The 24,417-nt window shown below is 36.9% G+C and overlaps 1 protein-coding gene and 1 long non-coding RNA gene across 7 annotated transcripts in view; one reads left to right on the top strand and one right to left on the bottom strand.

Moving 5' to 3' along the window:
* The window catches only part of KIAA0232 (KIAA0232 ortholog), a 65,431-nt gene extending 41,914 nt beyond the window's left edge, over positions 1-23,517 (top strand). For 5 of the 6 annotated variants that reach the window (XM_074865696.1, XM_074865695.1, XM_074865691.1 and 2 more), the window contains 6 exons: positions 5,275-5,341; positions 6,729-6,810; positions 8,393-11,690; positions 17,815-17,896; positions 19,838-19,935; positions 20,890-23,517. In XM_074865696.1, coding sequence (XP_074721797.1) covers positions 5,275-5,341; positions 6,729-6,810; positions 8,393-11,690; positions 17,815-17,896; positions 19,838-19,935; positions 20,890-21,069 — 3,807 coding nt within the window. In that variant the 3' untranslated portion in view covers positions 21,070-23,517. Of the gene's footprint in view, positions 1-5,274; positions 5,342-6,728; positions 6,811-8,392; positions 11,691-17,814; positions 17,897-19,837; positions 19,936-20,729 lie in introns of all 6 variants that reach the window. The other variant, XM_074865693.1, reaches the window with a different exon arrangement.
* LOC141942458 (uncharacterized) overlaps positions 1-24,417 on the bottom strand; it is a 39,640-nt gene that overhangs the window by 7,825 nt on the left and 7,398 nt on the right. The window lies entirely within an intron of this gene.

Raw genomic sequence — 24,417 nt, 5'->3', positions numbered from 1 at the left:
ATTATGTATTCAAGTGAAAAATAAAGATCTAATTGTGTTCTCAGTACTGAAGGATCAAAAAGTTGTTGAACAAATACATACTATGAAATGTTTCTTAGTGTCATCCACCTTACTATGCTGGAGGAAGATCCCATAATGCAAACTGGAACCTTGTTTTATTCCTTTCAACTCTACCTGGATTGAGCACCCCAGGGAGGCTGCTGTTTTGGTGGATTTATTTATTTATTCATTTATCTATATAGTGCTGATCTCGGGGCTGCTGTTTTGGTGGATTTATTTATTTATTCATTTATTTATGCAGTGCTGATCTTTGGGTTAGGGATTTTTTTTAGTTTTGAGCACCTCTTTTGAGAGTACTTGTAATCAGATGAATTATACTGTATCAGAATGTTAGAAAATGAAAACCTAGACTTTTATCTAGCTCTCATCATCCTACAAAATATAGAAATAGATGTGTGGTTGCAATGAATCACATTTTATGCCTTATTCAGTTCATGTGGCTTAGCAGCTGATTCATATAGAACAGCTACCTAATCCTGCTCTTGGTGACAGGCTACATGCCAAGAAAACAGTCCTGGTACACTACAGTCAGAGTACCATCTCTGTCTGGAGAGTCTCATGACCCGTTAAAAGAATGATTCGAATCCATGAATATATTGATTTACTTTAATTTCTAGATTGTTTGAACTTGTATTCTGTGAAAGAAGCATCTGTATTCTGCTCTAGTTGATCCTGCTTCAGCAGGGGTTTGGACTAGATGATCTCCAGAGGTCCTTTCCAACCTAATGGTTCTGTGTGTCTGGGAAAGTGAAATGAGGATTTATTTTAAAAGTGTAAGCTAGAAAGCTCTCAAAAACCTAAAAGCAAGTGAGTGATTATTTTAATTGTTAAAGTAAGATGAAGTGTAATGCTTTTGTCTTTGCAAAAAGCTTAAAGAGGAACAAGGAACTTTCCTCATACCTTACAGGTGTGAAGTAACAAGCTATATTTAGTAAATATTTTTACACTACACAGTTCAAAGCTTCTGGAGGAAGCTATTAACTTATGTTAGGCTAGAAGCAAAAAAAAATAAGAAACCCCCAAAAACCGAACCCAAACCGAAACCCCCCTTTAATCAGTGGAATTTTTCAGTTTCTGTGTATGTTTATGGTACATCAGATGTGGAAATCTCATTCTAAAGAGTGGCTATCAGAGCTTGGTTTTCCTTTTTTTTTTTTTTCCCCAGAATTTTTATCTGTTGCGTATGTACAGATCTGCAGAACAAAGTATACATTTGTGTTGCATTTTTTTGGATGGAAGTACGAGAGCCGTAACTAGACATGACTGGGTGATGGAAAAGGGTGAAAGCTTGGTGAAAACAAAAAGTTTTGCTGACCAATGCTATCCTCAGTTCCATAGAACAACTATGTGACATAATAGTGGTGCAGGAACATTTGTGGTCAAATTCAGGAAAGACTTGTTAAATCTCCTGGATGTTGACTGCCCAGTGCTTGTTTGCAACATTCAGAAGTAACCTGTTAGCAGAGATGAATGTCAACAAAGATTAAAGTGATTTGTCAAGAATCTGAGAGGAGCTGATGTTTCACAGCTTCTCACTAAAACCTCTCAGAACATAGAAGCCAGTGCCCACTGTTAAAATAGGCGACAGTTTTTAGAGAGTTTGATATGGTGTACATAATACTATTTTGTTTCCATGGTTCACAATTAAACTGACTATTTTAACTTTCTAAAAATATTTCAGAAGTAACTAAATTTACATATTTGATATCTTCTGGGAACATTTTCTGCAGCTATATAGGGGTGTGAATGTACCTAGAAAAGCTGTTGAGTTGCTTTAAGCTAATGAGTTACCATTTGTTATCTCTCACTGCTGTACGTCCAAAGTAGAGCATGTTAAAAAGAACTTTGATTTAAGATTTGACATTATATATATATATGTGCAAGTGTATTAAAGAAAAAACCCCACCCAAAAATCCCAAACAAAACACCAACAAACTTTTACATAGCTGTATATATAAAAATGTGTGTGAGCTTTGTTTTTTTTAAATTCCTCTCATTTGTTGTTATGCAGAACTACATTAGTTTGGCTCTGAGTAGAGTCATGTTGGTCAGTAGGGAAGACTTAGCGTCCTGTAACTCCAGCAGTCAGATTGTTCTTGTTCATGCTGACTGAGTTCAGAAGCTTAATTTATCTGTTAGCGCGGTCGCTCCTATGCCAGTAACGTAACACCTGTCCTTTATGTAATCCTTCCCTTGCTTCAATCAGCTGATGAAAAGCCAAAAAGAACAACTTTTTATGGAACTGGATGTAAGTTAAAGCAGGGGAAGGAAATAGAAATATGTTGGAAACAGTAGAACAGAATAGAATGTGTTTGGTGTGGAGGAAGTTTTGTTATGCAAAATGAAAAATATGAATTAAAAAAATGACGTGCTGCCCTTTGTAATTTGAATGAGAGAAGAAGGTTAGTAGAAATCTGGGCCAGTAGTTTAAGTAATCGTAGAGATAATCGTGAGATTTAAGCCTTTCCTGCTGGAATTACAAAAGCAATTGTAATTAGGCACTAAGACTTCCATGTTGAAAAATGGTCTTAAAGTACTCCAGTATTTGTATTATTTGGGGACTGTCTTTAAATATGAACATAAGCAAAGCGGTTCAGGCAGATCACCTGATTTTGTTTAACTGATTGTGTTGTATTGAACCAAGCCAGTGCCTGGAATATCTTACCTTCTGACAGCAAGGCTGCTGCAACTACAATGCATTAACCTAAACAATGAAAAAATACAGTAATTAAATCTTGCAGTCAGAAAACAACACTGTCATATACGAAAGAATTGCTGAGACATTCGTTACATTAAGTCTGCAGCTTGTTTTTATATATTGCAGTAAGAGGTTGAGCAAGTGGTCTCTAGGGACTTGGCATTCTGCACAGTGGCTTCATGTCCCGTCCCGTCCCTCTGTCCCCGTCCTGTGTCCCCCCCGTCCCCCCCCCCCCTTTTTTTTTTTTTTTTTTTTTTTTAAAAAAAGCTACCGCTAGCTACATCAGTGTGCTATGCAGGACAGCGTGGAGCATGTCAGCTGATGCAAGTATTAGTTTCATGGTACAGGAGGAAATGAAGCGTTTGATTCCAAAAGTTTTCACTTCTTCGGTGTAATGGTGAGCATATTGTTGCTGGTTTTGGGGATTGATTTTGTTGTTTGTTTTTTTTTTTTTTAACGTGATGTTATGATTAAGGAAGTGAATCCGTATTCCTTAGATCTGAGTATTTGCTACAGGTGTCCTTTTGATTAGACAGTTCAGAGAGCTAGGCATAAACAAGGCCAGCTCCTCCTCTGTTGCCCTTTTGGGGGGACGAGGGGGGAGTCAGGAGTGGTATAGGCATAAAGTGATGATTATTATAACTACTTAGGTTTGTCCATATTACTGTGCTGCTTGGTTCTTTCTAAACAATTCAATTCATGTTGGTAAATTTACTGATACAGAAGATGCCTTCTAAAGTTTAATATTGCTAAGTCATTCTCCGTTAAGTATGTGGCATAAAGGTTTATATTTAGCACTTCAGTGCAGCAATGCAGTTAGGAATAGAAAATTGCTTTCTCACTTGACTGCAAATAATTAAAATTTAGAAGTTAGCATATAAGTCGTTGCTTCAGTATATGATTTTTCAAGTGTGTGTTTCTGACAGAATTAAACAAGCTAGTTTCACTGTATAAATTAGTATTCCCTTTTACATAATTTTTCTTGTGCTTTAGCAACATATAGTCACATTTCTCAGCAATTTCTAGCCAATAATCAGCAGAGAGGAGAAACTCTTAGATTTTGGAAAAACAAAATCTTTATACCACCATGGTGACACAGCAAATCAAACTCGTTTTTTATGCGTTTCTGTAACTTGATATTTCATCTGCGTTATGTTTGGAGAGAATGCGTATTCCATGACTACGTGCACACATGATCATGTCAAACTCAGAAGGTGAGATGATTTTGTAGGAGGTTTGTATAAGTCTCAGCATCTGCAAGCATGATGGGGACAAGATGCCAGAGTTGTTATTGAGGAAACTGCATAGGATACAAGAAGCTGCCCAGTTCTCCCTTGTTACCATTCCCAGCTGTATGGAAATGTGCAGGGGACTTGCAGCCTCCTCACTGGTTTTGGATTGCTGTGTTTCACTGTGATTCCAGCCTTCTGTTTGCAGTTATGGAAAGTACAAAGTGTAATTTCCAAGCGTGATCCCTGAGCATTGAAATACTAAGAACACAAATATTTATGCAGTAGCCACCTCATGTAGTTTTCCTTCCAACAGGAATGGTCATTTCAGGCTGTAGGTTGGTATTTAGTATTTCACTGGCTGGAATTCAACTTTCCATTAGAATAGCACGGGGTTTTCTCCTGTGGGACAGTTGGTAGTATATTGTATCGTGTGTGTGTGTTTATTTTTCAGTATTTTGCTGTTCTGGTGCTTGCAAGTCTAGGCAGATAGTAAAAGCAGAAGCATGTGGGAATAACACAAAAATGGGATTTAAGAGGAAGCTTGAGTGTATGGAAGGTTTATGTGGAGAAATAAAGGAGGAAAATAGAGGATTCTAGAGAAGATGAGTAAGGTGTTTATTTTTCCCTCTGCTCTCCTGAGCAAACAACACAATATTTAAAAAGAAAAAACTGAGCATTGTAAACTGGCAATACTATGGGATAAGTTTTGCATGAAGATACTGTGGAAGCGTTTCCTCTTCCTTTCCATCTCTGCCACCTATACCTGTATGTTTTCATGCTTCCTATGTTTTCACCTTCACTCCTGAGTTTCTGTATCCTTTTAACAGTCCCTTTCTCACAGGTATAAATTGTGCAACCAAAAGGGTCAGGCTTAGCTTTTTTAAATGCATCTTAGTGATCAGTTGATTCTTGAACTTTTATCCTGAGACTCTTGGCTAAATCCTAAGTGATACAGTGCAGTATGTGTGACAGGGTTTGCAAAACCTTGGATATACAATAATGCAACAATGTAACTTGTAGTTTGAAATCTCTGTGTGAGTGTATCTATGTGTTTTGTGGAGTCGTTTTGACCTCTAATGTATTTAGAGGAATGGATTTATACCTAATAGTAGTATTTGTTGCTTTTTAATGTGTAGCTACCATGCAAAAAGAAAAATACATGTCTGCTAAGATATGCTTACAGTATTGATGTCTTTCTATAAAATGAATATTTGTTTTAGTAAGTTATATTTTCTTTCTTCTTTTTTTTCTCCTTTTTCCCCCTGTGCTTTTGTTGTTATGCAGAGCTCTGGGATTGAAACGTTAGTGGAGGAGCTTTGCTCCAGACTGAAAGACCTTCAGAGTAAGCAAGGTGAGGAATAAATCTTTAAACTTCTGAGGCCATATATTGTATTTATCTACTGTGTAACAATCTGAGACCTGGAGGTGGGGAACAGGCTGTTAATTAAGTAGCTTTTAATATAGGCCATGCAATTTTAAAATACGTTTGAATAATTTCATTCAAATAGTTGTTTAAGCAATTCTGTGCTAGTATGTTTTGTTTACCTAAGAAATAGTCATTCACAAATGAAGTTTTCATCATGAAAACCTGTAACTGTTCATATCCAGCTATGTCTGCTTTTTTAGTCAATATTACATATTCAGCATCTGCCCTCTCCACCAAAAGAAAAAAAATAAAGTAAGCTTGGTTCTGTTCCTTTTGTGTATTGATACTTGCAAAGAGTAGATTGGCCTTAAAATTGTTATATGCTAACTATTCCTGTAAAAAGCATCCAAGTAGCCATCACAGAGAGGTGTGCCTAAAATTTCTGGGCTTTAGGGGATGATAATGGGGACTTCATGTTGTCAGACTTAGAGCAGGGAGCGTAATATAAGATTGTGGTGTCTCCAGTGAAAGTTCATTGCACATAAATGTTTGTTCAGGTGCATAGCAGCAGCCTTTGACACTTACAGTAAAGTTAATATGCTTATCATGTAGTATAAATAGCAATAAATAAGGGATATTTACCTGCTCAGAGCATGATTTTAGCAGTTACCATTCCGTTTTTCTGTTTCTAAACAGTAATTACTAGGCAGCTCTTAGTATTTCAGTGTTATGCTGTGACATTTTCTTACTGAGCCAAGGTGATGCTGACCATTTATTTTGAACAACAAAAAAAAAAAAGTAAAATTAGTGTGTATCTCACAGCATTTTTTTTGTGTTCTACAGATTTTAAAATAAAGAATTAGAAATATTTAGAGCCACCTCTCACACAGGAAATATGCCTTTACATCCACCCAAAGCACAACAACTCCTGCAGGGGTATTTCCTTTAGTGATACACATGAGAAGTTCGATGCAACCATTTGTAAGAATATTTAGTTAAATAATTGATTTTTTTTTAAAAAAAATCTTTTTTCATATGTAGCAATGCAGGAAGAGAGAAGGATTTGGATATGAAATAACTAAAAATTCAATAGGAAGTCTCCTAGTGGGAGCACTGCTAACCATGAAGTTGCATGCAGCTGCTAGCTAGTCATCTTTGGTGAAATTTGCAGGGCTTAACAAGACAACTGTGGAAAACTTGAATCTTTATGTATAATAATCAGACTATAAATTGTTCTCTTATTTACAGTGCTCTATGGAAATTTGCTACTATTACAGCTATACATCCTGGTGCTTTTTGTTAAATACTGTTATTAAATTCACTGGCTTTTTGAATTTTTCTGTTAAGCATTTGGAATTTTCTTCCAAAACAGAGGAGAAGATTCACAAAAAGTTAGAAGGCTCTTTGTCTCCTGAGACTGATTTATCTCCCACAGCAAAGGATCAAGTAGAAATGTATGCTTTTTAAATTATTATTATTATTATTGTTATTATTATCTAAGATGCTTTTGTCTTTTCTCCTTTTACTTCCATATTTTAACACAGTGAAGTTAACTTTGTGGGGAATCTGAAGTTTTGTGGAAATTAAGAAATAAATTTTTTGCCCGCTGTCTTATTTTGTTACTCATACATATTTAAGAATGAGCATTTGGTGTCATGGGCTAGTTTAATTTCTGGCAAAGTCCTTACTGCTTTCTTTTGACTATATGCAGAACTCAAAACATACTGTATTTTAGTTTCCTTAAGACCAAAAGCCTTTAAAACAGCATTAATTGACACGTTAGACCTTCAGGGACAGAATCAGTTTCCTGGGTTCATAGAATGGTTTGGGTTGGAAGGGACCTTGAACATTCATCTAGTCCAACCCCCCTGCCATGGGCAGGGACATCTTTAACTAGATCAGGTTGCTCAGAGCCCCGTCCAACCTGGCCTTGAATGTTTCCAGGGATGGGGCATCTACCATCTCTCTGGGCAACCCGTTCCAGTGTTTCACCCGCCCTCATTGTAAAAAAATTTCTTTGTTATGTCTAGTCTAAATCTACCCTCTTTTAGTTTTAAAACCATTACCCCTTGTCCTATCTTGTTCAGAATTCTTTGTCTTCTGTTGCAGAAACGGGAAACTGAAACTCTTTTATAACCTTTAAACTCTTTATAACCAAAGTGGTCTACTAGCTACCAAGTACCTGTGTCCAGTGTTACTGAAGTACCCAGGAGTTTTATCATTCTCTTGGAGAATGGTAAAAAAAAGAGACTGTATCTCTTAATTGGTAGCAACAGTGTAGTAGAAGTGTCGCTAAATGGATGATACTTCTTCAGGGAACTGATTGTGCTAATGTGCATTTAACGTAACTGACTTCCGAATGTTTTTTAATACGTTTTCATTGAAATATCTGTGATTCAGTATAAATGTCTTTACTGTCAAACATATACTACTTTAAATGTTGCAGAAAACTGTATTTTAATTTTGTCCCTGTTGCACAAAGTTAAGCATCTTGAACCATTCAAGAATTAATCTTGTTTTGCAATAGTTTTTTTTTAATAACTGAACGATGAAACTATGTAGAACTTGACAGCTAGTGTCTTATTTCACAAAGGAGTATTAAAAAAAACAAAATTCGGGACTGAACTGACTGGAATTCAGGACTTCCTCATTTATACTTTAAATCAAACATGTTTAAGAAGACTGCAGTGAATTGCTACATTATCTAATCAATCTGGAGTCAGCCTTCCACTGTTCTAAGCATCCACAATTTCTGTCTACAGTGAAGTTTAGTAGTCCCTAAAAATGGGATTGTTTTACTTGGCAGTATATTTTTAAACCTATATTAATATAATCACTTTTAAAGCTTATCTTAATCTCCCCTTTTGTTATCATTCAAATAACCAGTGCAATGAGTGAATGTGCATATGTAGAACAAACTAGATTTTTTGGCAGTTAGATTGGTACTGTTTTGATGTGTTTTTAGTAATAATTTCTAATCTTAATGCCTGTCTGAAGTCCTACGATCTCAATGTCACCTTTTTGTTTTCCTTTTAGGTACTATGAAGCATTTCCTCCTCTTTCTGAAAAGCCAGTTTGCCTGCAGGAAATTATGACTGTATGGAATAAATCCAAAGTATGCTCTTACTCTAGCTCCTCATCTTCATCCACTGCTCCACCAACTAGCACAGATACATCTTCTCCAAAGGACTGCAATAGTGAAAGTGAAGTAACTAAAGATAGAAGTAATAAAGTATCTGCCACTGTACAGGAAAGAACCCAGCAAAAGAAAAGTAAAAATGAGAAAGAAAACAAGTTTAGTAACAACACTGTTGAAGAAAAGCCCGTTTTGTACAAAAAGCAAGTCCGACATAAGTCTGAGGGAAAGATGCGTCCTCGCTCCTGGTCATCTGGATCCAGTGAGGCTGGCTCAAGTTCTAGTGGTAATCAAGGTGAATACAAGGCATCAATGAAATGTATTAAAGTAAGACACAAAACAAGAGAGGTTCGAAATAAAAAAGGGCGGAATGGGCAAAGCAGGCTTTCAGTGAAACCTGGTGAAAAGGCCGATAGAAAAGTCCACAGCGGAAGCAGTAGCAGCAGTAGCAGCGGGTCCATCAAACAGCTGTGCAAAAGAGGTAAAAGGCCATTAAAAGAAATTGGAAGAAAAGAAGCTGGCGGTAGTGATGGAAAAGATTTGTATTTAGACAGCAGAAATGAGAAGGAATATAAAGAAGAACCCTTGTGGTATACTGAACCGATTACAGAGTACTTTGTTCCTCTTAGCAGAAAAAGCAAGCTGGAGACTACATACCGCAACAGAGAAGATATACGTGGCGTAACATCAGAGGCTGTAGAAGAGTTGTCTGAATCAGTGCATGGTCTTTGTATTAGCAACAATAATATTCATAAAACATACCTCGCAGCAGGTACTTTCATCGATGGTCACTTTGTAGAAATGCCTGCAGTTCTAAATGAGGATATTGACCTCGCTGGGACCTCAATATGTTCTCAACCAGAGGACGACAAATATTTAGATGATGTTCATCTCTCAGAACTAACACACTTCTATGAAGTGGATATTGATCAATCCATGTTGGATCCTGGTGCCTCAGATAAGATGCAAGGGGAGAGTCGGATTTTAAATATGATTCGACAAAAGAGTAAAGAAAAAACTGATTTTGAGGCAGAATGTTGCATAGTGTTAGATGGAATGGAGTTGCAAGGGGAAAGTGCAATATGGACAGATTCGACCAGCTCTGTTGGTGCTGAAGGGTGGTTCTTGCAAGACCTTAGTAATTTAGCTCAATTTTGGGAGTGCTGTTCATCTTCTAGTTCTGGTGATGCAGATGGGGAAAGTTTTGGAGGAGATTCTCCGATCAGATTCTCCCCCATCTTAGACAGCACAATGCTTAACTCACACATGCTTGCTGGCAATCAAGAGCTCTTTTCAGATATTAATGAAGGGTCTGGTATAAACTCTTGTTTTTCAGTGTTTGAAGTGCAATGCAGTAACTCTGTTTTACCATTTTCTTTTGAAACACTCAACTTGGGAAATGAAAATGCAGATTCTAGTAGCACTGCTAATATTCTTGGGAAAACACAGTCTAGATTGCTAATATGGACCAAAAATAGTGCCTTTGATGAAAATGAACACTGTTCCAATCTTTCAACAAGAACCTGTAGTCCATGGTCACACTCGGAAGAAACACGTTCAGACAATGAGACTTTAAATATTCCATATGAAGAATCCACGCAATTTAATGCAGAAGATATTAATTATGTAGTTCCTAGAGTGTCTTCGAGTTATGTAGATGAAGAAATTCTAGATTTTTTGCCAGAAGAAACCTGCCAGCAACAAGCTAGAACTTTAGGAGAAATGCCCACTTTGATTTTCAAAAAAAAATCTAAGCTAGAATCTGTCTGTGGTATTCAGCTAGAACAAAAAGCAGAAAGTAAAGACTATGAAACTACACAAGGGTGTAGTGAAAGCAGTCCACATGGAGATGGCTACAGCTCAGGGGTTATTAAAGATATTTGGACAAATATGACAGACAGAAATTCTGCAGCAATGGTAGAAATAGAAGGAATAGAAGATGAATTGTTTTCAACTGATGTAAATAACTATTGCTGCTGTTTGGATACAGAAGCAAAAGTTGAAACCCTCCAGGAGCCCAATAAAGCAGTGCAGAGATCAGAGTATCATCTTTGGGAAGGTCAGAAGGAGAACTTAGAGAAGAGAGCCTTTGTCTCAAATGATCTATCAAAAGTAGATGGTGGTGACTACACTACACCATCAAAACCTTGGGATGTTAACCAGGATAAAGAAAACTCATTTATACTTGGTGGTGTGTATGGGGAGCTCAAAACATTTAACAGTGATGGAGAATGGGCAGTGGTGCCACCTAGTCACTCAAAAGGGAGCTTATTACAATGTGCAGCTTCTGATGTAGTGACAATAGCTGGTACAGATGTTTTTATGACTCCAGGTAATAGCTTTGCCCCTGGTCATAGGCAATTATGGAGGCCATTTGTATCATTTGAACAGAATGAGCAATCAAAGAGTGGAGATAACGGATTAAATAAGGGTTTTTCTTTTATCTTCCATGAAGACTTACTGGGAGCTTGTGGTAACTTTCAAGTTGAAGAACCAGGGCTTGAATACTCATTCTCTTCCTTTGACCTGAACAATCCATTTTCACAAGTTCTTCATGTAGAGTGTTCTTTTGAGCCAGAAGGAATTGCATCTTTCAGCCCTAGTTTTAAACCTAAATCAATTCTGTGCTCTGATTCAGACAGTGAGGTTTTACACCCCAGGATATGTGGTGTTGATCGAACGCAGTACAGGGCTATACGGATTTCTCCAAGGACTCACTTTCGCCCAATTTCTGCATCTGAACTTTCTCCAGGTGGTGGAAGTGAGTCAGAATTTGAGTCAGAAAAAGATGAGGGAGGTATTGCTGTCCCTTCTCAAGTAGATGTATTTGAGGATCCACAAGCAGATCTCAAACCTCTGGAAGAAGATGCAGAAAAAGAAGGGCATTATTATGGAAAATCAGAGCTTGAATCTGGAAAATTCCTTCCCAGATTAAAAAAGTCTGGAATGGAGAAGAGTGCACAAACATCATTGGATTCCCAAGAAGAGTCGGCTGGGATGTTGCCAGTAGGAAACCAAGATCCCTGTTTAGAATGCAGTATGAAAGAATCTCTAGATGGGCGGGCGATGGAGAGCTCTAAAGTAAACTGCAGAATAGTGGAACCGCGTGAGGAAACTAGCAGGTTTTGCAGTTGTAAAGCAGGGTGCCATTTCCCCACGTACGAGGATAATCCCGTTTCTTCAGGAGAGCTTGAAGAGGTATGTGGATATATAAAATTACAGGATTTGTAGCTGGCAGCTGATAACCAACTATTTGTCATGTGATAGTATAATTTAAATGTTTGTAATTGTATAGCTCTCTAGAAAATACAGTTTTGCAGAAACACTGGAGGTTCCATCTGAGCATAAGAAAAAGCTTTTTTACTGACCTAGTGGCCCAGTGCCCTGGCAGTGGCACAGGTTGCCCAGAAAGGTTGTGGAGTCTCCTCCATCCTTGGAAATAGTCAAAAGCCATCTGGATGTGGTCCTGGACAGCCTCCTGTAGGTGGCCCAGCTTGAGTAGGGGGAGTTGGACATGATGACCTCCAGAGTTCCCTTCGAACCTCAATCATTCTGTGATTCTGTGAAAAATTAACTGTCTTCAGGCATTATGGTGTCATCTTGCATACCTTTAGAAATATATGCATATGTACACTCATGTGACTTTAAAACCTCTTTACCTTAGGTTTTTGGCTTACCTGATTTACATATAATATGTTAAAATGTGCATAAAGTTTGAGTAATGAGATATTACTGATTTTGATTCAAACTTATTTTAAAATTTTGAAGAGGAAGATTTGAAGTGTCTTTTCAATATAGTTACTTCCAAGTAGAAGAATCTGAAGTTGAATTATTGGATGTCAACTTCAGCAAAGAAAGGTTTGTAGAAAGGCTTAATTGTCTGGAAGTTAAAATGTTCTCTTGTCAGCATAGACACAAAAAGAAATAAAACATGGATGCAAAATTTCCATCAGTAGTACTGTAAGGAGGCCTAATGGTAACTATGGGTTAAGCTCAGAGTTTTCTTTTAGGTAATTGTAGGCTTAGGTTAAGTAATGATCAAGAGCAAAAATCCTTTCCAGCCAAAAATACCCAAGTTTTTCTTACTATGAGCTCACTCTGTTCTTGAGAAGAAATATTTGACCAACAAAATAATTTAATTGTGTGGCCAGCCCAGAGGTATTGTCTGGGTAGTTACAAGTTGCATCTTACATTTTCTTTTGCTCTTTCACATACTCAACAGTTGTATCTATGTCAGGAGGGAATTTTTTTCATTTTCAGCTGAAGAGTTGCACCCAGCTTGTGTTGCGCAATTTTATATTCCTTAATTACAAGTTTGAAACGCTAATTCATGTATGGGAAAGCTAACCTTTCTCTTGCTAAAACTAAAGCTAACCTTTTTGTTGAACAAAATCAGAGTTCCTTATTTTCCTTCTTCCCCATTGTTTCTCCTTTTATCCTACTTTAATTACTATCGCAGCTTCTCTTCCCAGTGTCAGTAAGTTGATGTCTGCTGCTTGCACATGAATCAAATTTGTGACCTTTCCAGACCCTTTCTAGACATCTTGGTTCCTGCTGCTTTGTTAACAGAGATAAAGTGGCTCCAAAAATCTTTTCTGGAGTCTGGGAGGTTTCTGTGTTTGTGCCAGGCCTTGCAGAAGGAGTCACCAAAAAAATTAATAAACTTAGCCTGTAAGTCAGAACAGATTCTGGAATTCCCTTTTACCAGGAGTAAGCAGAATCTAACTTCATCATGCAGTAGGACATAATGAATGAACAAATGGTATAATACAGTTATTTGTGACAGCAAGATTCTCAAGTTCCTTCTAGTCCTTTCCAGATCTCCTTTCTGTATGCATAGTGCTCTGTAAGGATGTTTACTCTCATCTTTGCATCAACCACTTACCCATTCAAGAAAGTATTAATTGTCTGGTGTAAGTTTACAGTGGTTCTTTAGTTTATGGTAGTGATGAGACTTGAAAAAAAAACCTGTGGTACTGAAGAGTGCTCAAAAAGCTCTGGTATTTTATTTTGTTTCAGTCCCTCAGTGCAACAGGAAAACTAACTGCTTCCCTTGCTTGGGTTACATGATTTTGTAGGCATTTTCACAGCTTCAAAATTATAAGCCACTGAGAAGTACAAAGGGCCAACAACCGTCTCAGCAGTCTAGACTCCAATTTGGTTTGCAATTAAGCTCTTCCTAGGGGGCTTGAGGAGCCTGATTACAACCTAAGCTCAGAAAGACTGGGTTAACTAGCCCTCCTGCATCTAGCATGTCTCAAGAGGATGTGTGTACACTCTGGGCTTTTTTTTAATCGCCATTAGTGTGCATCTGAAGATAACTGGCTTTTTGGCTTGAGAACATTTGTCTAAATTTATTAATGTACTTAAGTCTATCTGTAAAAGAAGAGGGGTTTTTTTTAAGCATTAAAACAATTCTAATATGTTGGTTATGAAGTAAACCTTAATCAGTAAAGATGATTACTATATCATGTTCAGGAAGGGGTACAAATGTCATGCATTAATAATAGTGATACTATTTATTTTCATGAGCATTAAACAAAATCAATAAAAAATACCTAGAATTAGAACAGTTTAGGAGAAACATTCTTCCTGGACACCCCACACATACATGCATGGGAAAAATAGTTTTAACTTGAACAGAGGCTATGGAATTGGCTGATAGTATAGATCAATATTTGTAAAGAATGTTTTTAAATGAAACTTCTGTGCTTCCTTTTATTGACTTACGATAAAAATTAAAGTTACTGTTTAACTTACTGCTATCTAACATAAAGTTTGTGTTCTGAGGTATCTCTGATATTTTTGCATAAATAAAGGCTGTGAAAATAGGAATGTAGACCACAGTGTAATAGTAACACATTCTGTTTTGCATTACATAAACTTGACTTTTATATGTGCTGTGCAAACACACATCTTTGAATATCTCCTATTTATAAGACTGTAGGAGAATCTGGTTCGGTTTCCTCCCTCTTACCTTCTATATTAGAGCACTTCTAGAATTATAGCATATTTTGCAGCAGGAATTTGCTGATAGCTCCTGCAGTTCTTCAAAAGTGAATTATAATTATATACCTAGCCTTAGGATTAAAAAAATCCAAAATCCCACACTACAAAAAATCCCACAAAGCAAACAAACCAACCCCCCCAAAACCCCCCCGATCCACCCCAAACAACAACAAAAAAACCCCACAAAAAATGCCCTCTGAAGTACAGTCCTTTCTCCTCCAAGTAAATGCTCTTGCCATTTAGCTGTGGAGTTGTAGGTAAGTATACAATCTGGTCCAGTTAATGTTCTCTGAATATAACAATGCTGAATCTCTTATCAACAAATTTTAGATGGGCTCTGATCTAGTAAGTGTGTCCTAAGAATGCTTATCCTATTGAGTCCTTGAGATAGATAAAGGGACTTGCGGGTTTTGTTGGGATCGGCACCAAACTTTTAAGGTCTGAACATGCCTAGGACAGTGCACTTGGGGATGAGGAGATTTTGCTGGCAAAAACCATATTTGTGGATCTCACGATTTAACTGGCCCATTAGATTTGGTGAGGTACTTCACTTGACTGGAGTAACGCAATGTAAGTGTGTAACTCCTTTAGGAAGGGCTGGCAAGAGAGGAAGGGGAGTGCCTTACATACATTGGTTCTGAGGTCAATAGTGTAGGACATAGATAACCTGCTATAAATCTAGGTGGTGATAAGAGGGAGACAAAATTCAGAGGGATCTGCATTGTGCCTTAAAATCAGGAGAATCCAGTGGGAAAAACATCAAAGAACATGTAGAGTGATCCACATACAAAGCAAAGGACTTCATTGAAAAAGAGAGAGTAGGGGGTTATCGGAGAGAGTTGGTCCAGATAGTTCTTGATATGTGCTGATCACAGCAGATGATAAAAACAGCTACAAAGACTCTGAGCTCTAACTTTCTAATTAATAAGACATTAATTTGCTGAGATTTTGAAGAGTGAAAGTATCTTGTATGAGAGGGATCTTAAAAAGGTAGAGTTCACAATGACAGTATAAAAATCGTGAGGACAAAAACAATTTCTAAGCCAATAAAAGATTTGGTACACCTGAATGTCTTATAAGTAAATCAGAAATACAAAGATGACTGAAGGGTATTTCTGAGAGACAGAACTAACAAGCTATGAAAAGATAATGTTGAAAAGGTGTTGTTTAGTGCGTTTTTTTGTCATTGTTTGAATTGGTGAAAAGGCAACTAAGCAAAGGAGTAGTACAGATAAATTACACTCCTTCAGCTAGTTGTAGGAGTATTTGGCTAAGTATCATGAGAAGCAGCAAATTTGAAAAAAGCCTAGTAGAATACTTGTTTGAGAACACACAGAAGGTAGAAAATATATAAAGGGAAACACATTTCCATCTTTTTAAAGAGGAAAATGGAACTTGGGGTATTACCAATGACACTTAAATTCCTCAAAGAAATGTTTTAAACTGTAAATGGCATAGATGCACAAAAAAATGAGAATGTTTCTAAGTGTTGGTTTGGCAAAAAGATTGCACTATCAAAATAAGTCAGTAGCTTAATAGAGGACAAGGGAGATGATTATTTTTTTCTGATCTCGGGCATAAAATACGTGTTTGTGAAAATCCCTGATGATAGCAAACTGGGAAAGTCTTCAGTTACACTGGAAGACAGGATTAGAATGAAAAGGTTGTTAAATTGGAGAAATGGTCTGAAAAATGCAGTTCAGCAGGGACAAATACAAACTTCTGAAGAGAATAATCCTCTTTACAAACAGTGTGAGCAGTGACAGGCGAGGAAATTATGTGAAACACAAAAGCATCTTCAAGTAGGTCATAAGTTGAGCATAAATCAGGAATGACACACTGCAGAATACAGGAACATTGTGATATATAAATAGGAATGCCCTTCTGTAAGAGGGGAAGTAATTGCTGCTCTGTAGTTGGAACTGGAAAGCCTTCTGCTGGAGTACTGGGCTCAGCTCCCATTACCTTGTATCAAGAAAGATCACTACTTTTGAAAACAGAGTGAATTAACTGGGATTGTTTTATCTCCAAAAAAGAGAAACTTGAAGAAAAACCCATCAGTTTTGTAGAAGCTATGTTCATAGTTACATGAATTTATTTGTAAATGCATGTATTTCTTACTAAGTCCTGCTTCAAATACCCTTGAGCCCCTTCCTCCCTTCCGGAGTTTGAGCTTTTGGAAGGTGGTTCCAAAAGGACTGTTCCTCATTGTTAGGAGAGGAAAGCAGAATGGACAAGTTCAATATTCATTATAGCAGAATTTCATGAGAAAAAAAGTTTAATCTGGCACCACACTTCTGAATACAGCTCTTAAGTTGCTCATTTGGTTTGAGGGGAGCTCCTCTTTATTAAGCAATAAGCGTTTGTAAGTTTAGGTTCTATAGGTTTGTAGTTCTGCAGTAGCTTAAGGAGGAACAAAAGGAGGGTTGTTAATTTTCCATGCTTAAATGTTCTCAGGTTTACAGAGGAGGAGACTGGATAGAAGCTCAGTGTTGAAGCTCATTTGTCACTGGTTTTTAGTAGCTAGTTGCACTATAGTCTGTTTTTTAATCATTGTCTAATATCTATAAGGGATGTTACAAGCTGGCATCATCTTTTGAAGGTTAATGGGATTACCACAGGGCAGTTATAAAACTAGGGACATGTCTGTTGTGACAAGCCTTTGGTATTTCAGCCACATCCATTAATTTCATAAGGAAAGGGCTCTTGTTAACTTAAATTAGCATTAAAATATGATAGTGGTGGGGAGTATTTAGGTGTCTTTAGTGAGTAGATTGAGATGATTTTTAGCAAAAAGACAAATTATTAATCATCCTCATAACCAATTTGTCTTCACGTTGATACATTAGTTCTGTAGTTTAATTTTATGTTATTGCATTGATGGTACTTCAAGCATTAAATTTTGCCACTTTGCTTTCTTTTCTGCTTTGTTTTACACTGAACTGTTTGTCATGTTGACTAATGTTTCACTGTATTTTCATCTCTTGGGTAGCCATCTGTTCTCTTCTGTTTTGTACTTAAAGTGTAGGGCTGGAACTCGTCTTTTTGTTCTGGACTTGTACAACTTTATATCGACAAAGTATGAGCCCCTGTGTGGAGTGCATATTGATTATAAGAGTTCAGATAATGGATATTCTATTGTAATTTGACAGTCCTCCCATTAGTATTAGAAATTGAACCGTGTGACCGATAAGATCTAGCAAATTGGTTGTAATACCAGAGTTTCCTCCTTTACATGTAAGTATATTATTTATGGCATAATGAAGCATGATTATTGTCTAAACACTTTCCTATATTAAATACTAATCTGCAGAGAATGAGTGGCAGCCAGGAAAAGCAATGCTGGTGGGAAAAGGCGCTCTATTCTCCCCTTTTTCCTGCATCACAGTGTGAAGGTAAGAAGCCATAATAAATTCTCTTATCTGTGAGAGAATTGGGATGCTTCAGTTGCATTTGTAATCTCTAGCATGCTTCTAAACAGTTTGAAAGTACTTTTAAAATAGTCTTAATATTTATGCAAATTTACTTAATTCCAGGCTCTGGAATTAAGTAAGTAGAATATCTGACTCTGAAAATACTTAATTACATTTTTGAATATGTTTCAACCTGAATAATATTACTAGGTAGCTAATTTTATAAGAATGTGAAAACATGATAATTACCTTTTATGGTTTCACATAAATAACATGCCAACTATTCAGTGAATGTGTGGAATTTCTCTCAAGCTGGGAAGGAGAGGGATTTGCCTCTTGGGCACTCCTTTCGCAGTGACAGTCTGGGAGTTCTTCTGTCCCGCACAGCGAGTACGCCCAGTGCTGGTAGGCAGGCTGCTCGCAGGCGGAAGCAGGTGTGCCTCCAGCACTCTCTGTTGCCTCCCAAGAATTTGTAGCATCTGACAGCTGGCCCAGGCCCAGGCCCAGGTTTTCAGTGGACGGGCAAGAATCCAGACAGCTTTTTTTTTTGCCTGCATACCAATTTACCTTTTCTGGGGAGAAGGCAAGAAGCTACATAAGAACATTCTGTATACCGAATTGACAGGCTGTCTGATGCTTTCTGTTGGCAGAGGCTCAGTGCCATAAACTTTTGATCAGAGACCTGGTTCCTAAATAATCTGGAAGAAGATTAGCCAGTAATTATTACTGAACTACTTTTGGAGGGCACTTTAAAGTGCGATAAACTAAACTGTGTTCTCGGTGCCTAAATGGCCTTACTTTGCTGTTTACCACAGTTTGGGTTACTTTCAAGAACATCTTAACTTACTTCACTCCCAACTATGGAAGTGCATTTGCATAGTGAGAGAGTATAATAGATTCATGTCTACAGGACTTTGATTTGCCTCCTGGACTGGTCACAGAACTTCCCATATTAGTAAAATACTCAGTATTACAAAGTAAAGATATTTAGTGTCCTTTTGTAAAGTTTTGGGGTTTTTTCATGGTGATAATTGCAGAGATATTATTGGTCTAATAGCAAATGCAGTGACCTGCACTTGAGTACATGTTTTACACAGAGTAATCCTTGAACTCCTGTGAGTGAGTTGTCATCTTTTTGCTGACATCTGCTGGTGAACCTCCATAACTGTGCAAGCGTTTCACCACCTTATTTCATCAGAGGAAGACAATATACAGTATAAAATACTATGAAGTCCAGAACCTGCTTGGTACAGTGGCTGAATTTCTGTGAAGAGAATAGTTCCAGGATTTCCTCTTTTTAACAAAAACAGAGCTTTATTCTCAGAGCTAATGTTATTCTTTCACAAATCGTTAGCTGTATCCAGTTTTCTGTATGGGTATTTTTTAATTATGGATATTGATGCATGTGATCCATATATATCTGTATGATATGTGTTGATATTATATATGGAAGTTTACTCTGGTAAATAGAAATCGCAGCAATTCACATCAACTTTTTTTTTTTTGAGTTCAGTTGGGATCAGGCTGCTATTGTACTATATTTTGTATGAGTATAGAAATAGGAATGGTCTGAACACCGTGCAGTATCAGAACTGAAAAATGTACTGAAGCATTTATAATAAAAAAAGTAATTCTTGCTCTTTGTCCCTTACTGTTTTAGATGTTTTCTTCAACTAAGTAGCTTCTTTTTTTTTTTTAATTATTTGGTTATCCAGGTAAGATTTTTGTGAAGGTATTGTGCTTATCTTTTTAAGGATGTCAGACTATAAAATCCCCCACAAGCACAGAGTTTACATGGCTTAGAGTGTGAATTTCAAAAATACTTCTCTAGATTATTTCGGTTTGGCTCAATGTAAATAACAGTGTTCTTCAATTCTGTTTTTTCTTCCTTCTTCTGAAACACCCCCACAAACACAATGTAAGAGTGTTATACAAATGCCAAGGGAGAGAATGGTGTAGGAGAATTTGCAGATGTAAAGGAAATATCCAATGATGATGAACATCTTTTAGATTTTAATATGGTAAGTTTGTCATTGGTTTGGGGGAGGAGTTCTTTTGTTTATTTTATAAGGGTGTGCTACTACATCTTTCCTTTCATCACAGATTTCAGTCTGGCCTCAAATGAAATTCCTGTGAAAACCTTCAAAAGCTTTTCTTTCCTTACTTTGTTTTTTAATCTCCTCTGTGTCTTGAGCATTCTTCTGAAAACTCCTCAGTGTTGTACTTTGGGGAGTACAACCCTTTGTACAAACAGTTGCACTTCTAGTTGTTAAGCAAATTCAGTTTCCTTTGGGAACACTTGGCTTTTGCTTGTCTTGTGTGTTAAACATGATCCTTCTTTTCCTCAACTTCTAATTTCAGTAAGTGTAGAGTGGGCTGATGTGCACTATGAGGGCAGAAAGGACCAGCAACTAAAGGCATAAACATAATGTATGCTGAATTCTGTCCTGCTTACAAGCAAAAACCCTGATCTTTGTCTGTAGGGAAAAAAATTCCATGTACATGTGCACTTACTGATACACTTTTAAACTTTATAATGATGATAGCACTTAAATTTACACTTGTGACATGCTATAGATTTACTGATTCAGCTGAAAATATATTGGGTTTGCTTGAGGTTTAGTCAGATCTGTGCTGTGTTTTCTTGGTATTTAACACTACCAAATTTTGGAGATAACTTGTACAGTAATTTTCTACCATGAACTGTGATAATGATGTATTCGGACTGATTCTCTTGTTGGTTTGTGCAAATCCTAAAATTAAGGAATAGGAAAAAATAATAAAAGCCCCACCTTTTTTTTCTGCTGTTCTGCAGTCCTTTCTACATAGTGGACTAAATCAGGAAAGAGGAGGACTTGCCCTGTAATTGTGACATCTCTCTTGAACAACTACAAACCTGTATAACCTCCCAGCCCAGAAAAAAGCAAGCATGTTCTTTATTGTTCCCCATCAACACTGTCAGTTTAAATCCTTAGGTTTCTTCTGTTTATGAAGCAAGATGTGCAGATGATATAAATGCTGAGGCAAAACCAAATGGCTTCAGGAAGAAGATCTACTCCAGTGATAGCTCCAGCTCTGAAGACACAGCTTCAGAAGGTGGAAGTGAATGGGCTGATCCGTGTGAGGAGGAGCTTTTTTCTCGAACTCAACTATAAAAACTGCAGAGTAGAACAGATGATTTAAAAGTAACATGAGATGGAAAACTATCCTTCCTGAGGGTCTGTAGCTCTAAAACAACAACTTGAGTTTCCTCTTCAGTTAATGGATTCAGATGTGTATTTATCTTTCTCTTCTTGCTTATTTTATAGATGAGGACACAGCTGTCCCGTTGAAGATTTTTTTTTTTCCCCCCCAAAAAAACTGTTAAATTCTTGGCTATTTGAACTAGACTAGATTGTGTTGTCAAATCAAGAATGGATGTGCATGTGCTTGTCTTAGTAGTACCACTGCTTTTTTGCATCTTAATTGCAGTTATTTTCATTCGTAACTGTAGCCCTACCACTATTACTATCTTCTTAGCATCGCAGTGTCTACAACTACTTCTGCTATTCAGAGACTTCAGCTTTCTGCACATTAGGCTTTGTTCTTTAAGAACTGGGAGATAAATACTTAACACTGTAATCTATCAGTGCCTTTCTGAATGCAGGAGAAAAGCATGAATGACTTGTCCAGTCTTCATTCAGTAAATCTCGTAACTTTGAAGTAGGAACAACAGGGTTGTGCTTTAGAGACTTACAGAAACTGTGTTTTCTATCCTATGATTCCCCCCTCCCGCAAACCAACACCGAGGATACCATGGTTTGTATTTTTGCTAACTGGAGAAGCCAAGGATTTTTTTGTAGGTATGGAGGCTATGTGGGGTTTTTTTCCTTTTTTTCTTTTTTTTTGTCCTTTTTAGCAACTTGCCAATGTGGGGCAGAAGTTTAAAAAGTAACACCAAAAATAATAAACCACTGGGGTGATGTGTGGATTGTTGTGAATTTTGTAACGAGTAATGAGAATGTTGTCTTGTTGCAGATGATGGCATTCATGTAGCCTGCAAAAGCATCCCGTACTGAACTTGAGCCTGAATGACTGAAACTATCTAAAATGCTCAGAGTGTTCAATGTTTAAATGCAAAGGGTCAGTGCTTCACTTGAAAGATATCCTGTGGCTGCTGCAGTTAGCTGCTGTTGTGGCTGTAATTTAGTAAATCTCGTAGTTCATTTTGTGTTTCTGAGAGAATGTGTGGGGCAAGTTATGTGTGTGGTGGGTGGGGGTAGGGAAAGTGATGACTTACAACATACATGTGTGATTGCAGTAGTGATTGTTGCTTTATGTGACTTGCTTTTAAATTTTATTTTGTTAACTTAGAAAGTCAATACATCGTCAAGTTGCATCTGTACAAGACTATCAACTCCTTGTGCTTTTAACACATTATGCAAAATGTATAAGCCAGGAGGAGCAATATTTGCAAAACTAAACATTCTAAGTTTTTACCAACTCATAGTTTAAACAACAACAACAACTAACTAGTCTATACAATAGCAGCATGTCTATAACATCAGGAAGTGCAGAAAGTCCAATACTGACTTGAAAAGCTTAACCATTAATTTTGACAGGCAATAAACCTCATGAGAACTATAGCTGTTTGAAATGTGAGCTGAACTGCCTTTGAAATATGTTCTGTGCTAGAAAGGTTTTCAGAGTATAACTGGGTTTTGTTGCCTTTATTCAATTGATAATGTAAGAATTTAAATACGTGTTTGGAAAACCATGCTATTCTTTGTGCAACGCTTTTGTTGAGATCTTTACTTAAAATTGGCTTGGTTTGTCCTTACCCAGGGACTTTCTTTTGGTCCTCCTCTTAGACTATGTTTTAGGGTTTGTATTCATACGACTCTTTTGACACTTTACAGTTTCTTAATTTATTTGCAGACTTTGGATAGATTTTTATATATTTTACTTTCTTCTGGAGCTTCCTTGAGAGGTTGTTTAGCACCTGCACTGAGAACTAGATAACTGTAACATGAAAGTAAAAAACAACTTTACACACAAATTCTTCAAATCACTACAGTGAAGAATGGAATAGAACTTAATTTGAGAACAAGAAATGACCAAATGGACATATTTCAAACACAAACTTCAGCTCAGTTAATTTTGGCTAGAGCTGCTTCTTTGGTAAGAAAGGGCTCAAAAATAACAAAGGTGTTGCTTATAGTTACATTGTGGCATGTAATAATTCCAGCACCTTTGGGGAAAATGAGATCATATATTGAGCTTGGGCAATAACAAATTGTCTTTACTTGTTTTCATAGTTTAATGGCTAAAGCTCTAAAGCTTTCAGTGAGAGTTGAAGTGTGGTTTTTAGTTTTTCTGTATGGATAGAAACACACACAACAACAACAAAAGCATTAAAGGTTGGCATACGCTGAACCGCACTGTGGTATGAAGCGCATTGCATATCCATAGCACTGAAGTATCAGTTTTCCATTCCTGGGCTGAAATTTGTTTCTACTTTTTGCTTCAAGTGGTTGTATTGTTCTGATTTCACGTACACCAGAGTAACTGATTTTGTTTTCTTGTGGAGTTACTTAACACCGAATAAAAATATAAAAGGACAATTGGATGGTGTGTGTGCGTGTTCATTTTGTTTGGCTAATGTATATAACTTAGATACAACATGGCAGTTAAGCATTAAACATTCTGGAGAGATAGTATGAGGTATCTAATTTGGGAGTCATATTCATTGCCATAATTTGTTAATCTATTTTTTATTCTTTTTCAATACAAGGCAGAAAAATTAAATACATTCTATATGTTCTTTAAAAAAAAAAGACAAGTGAACAAAAACCCACATTTTCTGTAGAAAATATCATCTCATTTCAAAAATTAATTTGTAATCACAACTTCATGTTGAGAGAACATGAGACCTCTAAAAAACAAAACAAAAAAACCACCCACAAACCCACAAAACAACCCATGCAAACCCAGACCCTCTCTGACATCACAGCTAAAGACCTTTTTTTATATAGTGCCAGATCTAAAATAGCAGACTTTTATAAAATAGCAGACTTTTATAAAATAGCAGACTTTTATAAAATAGCAGACTTTTATAAAATAGCAGACTTTTATAAAATAGCAGACTTTTATAAAATAGCAGACTTTTATTTCTGTTTTCAACTGTGTTCAGCCATCAAATGGTCAGTATCTCACTTCTACTTTTAGAAAAACTGCACCTGTGACAAGAAAATGCATACTCTTAACTCTGTGGCTGTACCTCTTTTTATAAAAAGGAAAAAAACAACCAACCCAGTTTTCAACAGCTCACATTTCAGCTTGGTGCAGACGTGCATTATGTTGCTGTACGTTTACAGCCATAGTGACTTGGGATTCTGTGTAGAATGATTCAGGCTCCCCTGAATTAGAAGTGCAATGAAAACAACACATAGATACACACTTGAGAAATAATGGAAAACAGTTGGGTGAATACTTTTGTTCATTAGTATCTAGCATGCTTTAAA

This window comes from Strix uralensis, chromosome 4, assembly GCF_047716275.1.
Source record: "Strix uralensis isolate ZFMK-TIS-50842 chromosome 4, bStrUra1, whole genome shotgun sequence".
Lineage (NCBI taxonomy): Eukaryota > Metazoa > Chordata > Aves > Strigiformes > Strigidae > Strix > Strix uralensis.
Note: the sequence above shows the minus strand (reverse complement) of the source record. Positions and strands in the feature narration are given on the sequence as shown.